The 6,000-nt window shown below is 30.3% G+C and overlaps 1 protein-coding gene across 1 annotated transcript; it reads left to right on the top strand.

Annotated features, from left to right (window-relative positions):
• Positions 1-243: 243 nt before the first annotated feature.
• LOC128187998 (uncharacterized) lies at positions 244-3,753 on the top strand. The gene is made up of 6 exons (XM_052858745.1): positions 244-723; positions 1,175-1,224; positions 1,320-1,478; positions 2,417-2,591; positions 2,765-2,796; positions 2,956-3,753. The coding sequence occupies exons 1-6, from the start codon at positions 647-649 to the stop codon at positions 3,294-3,296; spliced, it is 834 nt and encodes a 277-aa protein (XP_052714705.1). The 5' UTR covers positions 244-646; the 3' UTR covers positions 3,297-3,753.
• The last annotated feature ends 2,247 nt before the right edge of the window (positions 3,754-6,000 follow it).

Raw genomic sequence — 6,000 nt, 5'->3', positions numbered from 1 at the left:
GCTCTATGCTGGCTACATGTACCTTCATGCCCGCATGAATCGCAAAAAAACCCCAAAATCAAAGACATATCACCCCACCCCCAACCCCTCAAAACACCCCACCCAAAAAAAAAAACCAACGAAAAAAAGCAAAAGGCCCCCAAAACCTTTTATTGTTTAAATTAAAGAAGTATAAACTAAGTTCACTATTCATATTACATTATCATTATACGTAAAACCTCAAGTAATCAACTTTTTTATATAGTTTGCTTTGGGTTTGGTGCAATCGATTCGAGTCGCTGCCCCACTTAAGAGAACTTTCCTACAATCTTAGCGCATTGATAGACATATATATCGTGTCAAGTATGTCTTATTAAAGCACCCAAACAATACACATGTTGGAACCTACAGTACTGTATGCTTACTGCGCAAACTTACAAATATGCATGGTTTTTAAATGCATAACCGCTTGAATATTCTCTAAACCGCGATCTATATTTTATCAGTGAATTAAACAAATTAATTGCAATATATATAGAGAGAATTTTCCTGTTGAAATCCTAAATCTATAGCTTGGCCAAACAATAGGAAGTGACATATGAGATGCAAATATGAAATAAGGACTGTTGATAGTTAGAATACAAGTCATTATACCATTCCAACAGCGATGGCATATTGTATTGTTATTGCACTTCTTATGGTAGTTGTACACTATAGTGATGGAGGATGCCATGTTAATGACTGGTAGGTGTTTGTTTAGACGTATTTTACTTTTTAGTTATCTGTATTTATATGTATTATGTCTATTCCAGAATTCGAACGTATTTTGCATGGTGTATGTAAGCAGCTTTTATATTGACCTAACCATGAAAATAGACAATCAACGCGCACTAAACATATTCATGCCATGCAAGTTCTATTAAATTTAAAATAATCTTAAAGATGATCTGATCATGTTACATTCAATATTCGAAAAAGATCGATGTTGCTTCTCAATTTATTTAGGTTAAAATTTAAAAATAAATTTTATATCACATCATTGTTATGATTATCAAATTTTATTTGATATGATATATTTTTTATGAACAAGGTTGTATAAAAGAGGGAACCTTGTTTTTAATTCAACATGTAAATATGACACAATTTTAACTACGACAATGACATGTTATCATAGCTTATATTATTTTCTTAACAGGCCGCACTCGTGTCAAGCCAACTTTAGAATAGGACCTCAAAGATGTGAACGTATGCTTTTTTAAAAGATTGGTTATTTAAAAATAAGCCACAACAAATGTACGTACTATCAATATCATTTTGTACATATTTACGTGTCATTACAGCCTGTGAGTCTGGTAGTTACGGCTGTCACTGTTCAGAACCGTGTCCCTGTGGTACATACGGTCAGGGATGTTACCATGTTTGTGATTGTTCTGATGAACAATTCTGTGATCCTTTAGTAGGTTGTACCAACAACAGTAGGACTACAGATATAACAACCGGTAATAAAACATTTAGCATATTAGGTACTGTGCAATAAAATTGCTTATGGGTGAAGTATGGTGTACCTCGAAGTCAAGTCAGATTAAAAATTAAGGAACAAATATATCTTTAAGAAATTATTTAACCTATAACATGTAACATACATTTTAATATATTTTAAATTTTAAATTTTAAATTACATGTACTGTTAAACCTCATTTGAAAGACAAGAATATAATGTGATTCCAGGTATAAGTCAGATTAAAAGCTAAACTTTAAATCGAACACTGAATGTTTTTGCACCAGATATGAAACAGGATTGAAGTTTGCACGGAAGTTTTCTATTCAGACTTGAAATAACTAAGCTTGTAAACCATACTATAGCATCACATGATGTACGGACAATTCCTTTTTGTGCAATGATTACTGGTTTGGCGGGCAGTGTAATTTGTCAATGACTATTTTAGTTGTGAACATTAAAAATATTGAGTAAATATGAAAATATCTGTTCACGCTGGTTTTTACGTTTGTTTTTAATCAAAGCCATTTTAAAGTAAAAGTACTTTTCAATAATTACAACCATTCTGGGGTACATGGCTTCATTATCTTCATGTTTTAACATTTAATATGGCTTTATATTTTAGGCACATGTAAAAATTTCAAAAAGCTATAAAGATTATGCCATAAACTCCAAAACACATTATTGGTCCCTAGAGTTTTTATAAAAAATCTTTTTGAATCGATCATATTCTAAATTTGTATTGAAAAGAGAAAACTAATAATACATGTCGCTTAGAATAGAAAGAGTAGTGAAAATTAAAAAATTGTATCTTATCACTTGCTATATACATGTGATTAAATGAAAATATTAATATTTTGATAAATTTACAAAATAAATTTGAATGTTACTTTTGATAGAATACAATTAATTGTGAAACAGTCTTGTATTCTACTGTAGGTAAAGTTGAATCTACGCCATATATTAGAAGTAATACAGGAGATGTGAAAAGCACCACTTCGTCGAAGAGTGATAAAGACCAACTGACAATTTTGACTATTGTCGGAATAACCACTGGCACGCTACTGTCAATAGGTGTTATTTCCAATGCACTTTGCTTCTGTTTCTTATGCAGGTAACTTAAAAACAAAATATACATGGGTAGCCGTCGTAGAAGTAATGTTATTTATGAAAATTAAACAAAGTTGTGTTCTCAAAAGCCAAAATAACTGCTGAAAATAATTTTACGTTGATCGATGCTGATTATGCAAAACGAAAAATGCACAATTTTGTTTTTTGTTTCTGCAGACGAAAATCAGACTCGTTTTCTCTTGAAAAAGGTATATATTTTAAATATTTTTTTAAACAAATTAACTCTATTGAGTATATTAATAAATGAATATGAAAACAATGCAAAAAGAATGTTTAGTTCAAATTAAACAAAATGTTTTTACTATACATATAAAAACATATTTGATAATATATGAATGACACCACAGATGTAAAATCAACTGAGGGGGTACTTGAACTAGGAACCAATGAAGAGGACATCGATGTTCATTCATATCTCACTATCAGTGATAGATCAGTCAGATTGTATGCAGCTGTCCATTACGACGAGGCAGAGGACAAAAAAAGTAGTCTTTCGTTATCACTACACAGTGAAAAAGAGGACTTAAGCATCGAAAGTAAAACAAGTCCTTCCGTATCCTTTCACAGCAAGAAAGAAGAGGATATAAGCATTAAAAGTGATACCAGTAAGATATCACAGGGATATTTGACTCCTGTTGTGACAAAAGCCGAGGAAACCAAATCGGATAGTCAACGATCTAGTGATTAGGAAGAATTTGAAAAAGTCACAAAGTGTTCAGAAAATTTCGAATCTCCAGCCAGCTTGAGTTTCAAATTAGGTACACTGGTCAAAATTGACAGTGTTCAACTTTGATTAAGGATAAGCCAAAAGAATCGCTAAAATAATACATTAAGATAAAAGTTTTTCTTCCCTCTTTTCATATGGATACCTAGGTTATGATCTTTTTGTTAAAGACGTTAACTAGAATTTATTTTTCTACTAGAAAAGGCAACTTTAACCTTAATTTTAAATTTTATGTGCCTTAAATAGAGTGTAATGCATAAATGAAATTAAAAATCATTATAATATTGAAAGTTTCACTCCTTTTGATAATTATGTGCAAAAAACAAATTTTAAGCCCTAATCGGTGATTTGTATAGGTAGATATATACATATATATGTCAAAATGATACATTGAGTCTGTGTTTATGCTATTGGGAATAAAAGTTGGAAACTTATAAAATATCATGAGCTGTGATCATTTTTTGCTGTACGCAGTGTGCTCGACCATTTGAATAATGCTATACGCCTACTGCTACAGTAACTATCAAAATCAGCAGAATTTAGTTTTCAGAGCAAGTTGAATCAACAGAATGGACATAGTTTGAAAGGTTAAAATGTATCTCAATTGATTAAAATATTGAAAAAATTTTTATTCTGAATGTTAATAAAAATCTGTTGGACATTTCGTAAAAAGTAGCAATACATACATTATATCTTGTTTGACCCGAATCGTTCTTTTCCTCAGTTTAAAATAGCTGACACGTATAAACTTTCTTTATGGACAAAACCAAGTGATAGATCATACTTATTTTTGGCTTGTAATTGTATTCTTGTGACATGTCAAAAAATGCTTCGAAAAATGATTTTATGAAAACAATTGTTTCTGTAGAATGCAACCAAGTCCTTTGAATGAATTAGCTAGTCATTTGCACATGGTATTCTTTGTGGTGACGATTTTTTGAAAATGGATGGATTATTAGATTACAATTTCATCCACATACATCTACGTTTTATATTGTTCTATCGTTATAATGACTTCATATGATATCGTCATTCTTATGATAGCTGTGCGACATAACGATGGAGGGTGCCTTGTTAATGACTGGTGAGTTAACGCAGTATATTTTATGCATGCAAAAGTATGTAGTGCGGCTTGGGTCTACCACTGCATGCAAAAATATGGGTTACTGCGTAAGCATGCAGTAAAGTTGATTTTTACTCCAACTTTAAGCAATTGTAAATGAGTGATCAATGCGGGCATTTATGTGTATTAAAATAATATATACGCACATCTTTGTATATCGGGGTTGAGGAATGATATTTTAATTTTGATTATAACTAACATGCGAACAAGATACAATTTAATTTGATGAGACTAAATATTTATAATACAGATCACTTTTTTTTTCATAATGTTCAAAAACTTCTTATAGGCCGCACTCATGTCAAACCAATTTTAGAATAGGTCCCCACAGCTGTTAACGTGAGTTAGTTTGTAAATCTAACTTTATATAAAGATCATGTAGGTAATAATAATATATATATATATATATATATATATATATATATATATATATATATATATATATATATATATATATATATATATATATATATATATATAGTGTTAAATCTAGGATTTGAAAAGGGCATGTTAAATAATGGTGAAAAGGGCACTTTTTTCTCCGCGGTAAATATTATAAAACCTTGAAAGGGGCACCTTTTTCTGCGAAATATTATGAATGATTAATCCTTGAAACAAGCGTATTATAAGGAAAATTTAGTATCGTAATCAAGTGTGACCTCAAAATCTGTAATGAAACAAGATTATTGAACAATAAATGATTTGCTTTTGCATTCACACAAGTCTTATTCAATATTTTATTTTCAATCTTTTTTTTTTCTTTTTTAAATTGATTTACATTTATTTTTATCCCTTAGAACAGTCATGGAATTGGTCTGACTAGTTTTAAAGTATAACGCATTAAAAATTCTTTATTTCATATGTAATACATGTATGTGAACTTAAACACATCTGTATCAGTAATGAATCATAGGACATGTATCATGTACACAATATTCTCTTTTGATATGGGGACAGGCATAGCATGGGTGTAAGCTATGCCTATCCACTTCTCAGTCAAAAGAGAAAATGTAGACAACTGATGGCAAAATTATTAATCCCCTTTTACCACAGAAATTTGAATATTCAAATTGTTGTTTTAAGCTTTTTGAAAACCAATTTGTATTAAAATCTGCATAACAATCTTTTCTTATGAATTAAACTTCTGAATTCTTCAAGAAGAAGAGTTACGTTTTCTGGAAAACAGAGAAAATTCTGGTTAATCTGACGATTGTTTAAAAGCTTACAAAAGAATAAGAAAATTTCACATCTAGATTTTTATTAAAATGTTTCATTAGTCAAAACATGGTTTTAGGTGTCTCAGTGTTAAAATTTCAAATAATCTCCACAAAATATATTCTTTTGTATTAATTCTATTTACAGATAACCTTACGATGTCTCAATGATAAGCTAGCTTGAGCCTACAAATTTCAAGGATATAATTCAGATGTTATTTATCAAATTATTGTACCAGTAATTAGGTGTCAAATCATTCATTTATACAGGACAGCTGTGTATACCCCCTCAGTTTGGGCCTCTCCAGTTTACCTGTATCGTCTATTGTCT

This window comes from Crassostrea angulata, chromosome 6 (assembly GCF_025612915.1).
Source record: "Crassostrea angulata isolate pt1a10 chromosome 6, ASM2561291v2, whole genome shotgun sequence".
Taxonomy (NCBI): domain Eukaryota; kingdom Metazoa; phylum Mollusca; class Bivalvia; order Ostreida; family Ostreidae; genus Magallana; species Magallana angulata.
The sequence above is the reverse complement of the archived record's forward strand: the minus strand, read 5'-3'. Positions and strand labels throughout refer to the sequence as shown.

Coding starts and splice junctions, on each gene's coding strand:
- LOC128187998 (XM_052858745.1), top strand. CDS start 647: ATGGCATATTGTATTGTTATTGCACTTCTTATGGTAGTTGTACACTAT. Junction 724..1,174: donor GGATGCCATGTTAATGACTG/GTAGGTGTTTGT, acceptor TTTTCTTAACAG/GCCGCACTCGTGTCAAGCCA. Junction 1,225..1,319: donor AGGACCTCAAAGATGTGAAC/GTATGCTTTTTT, acceptor GTGTCATTACAG/CCTGTGAGTCTGGTAGTTAC.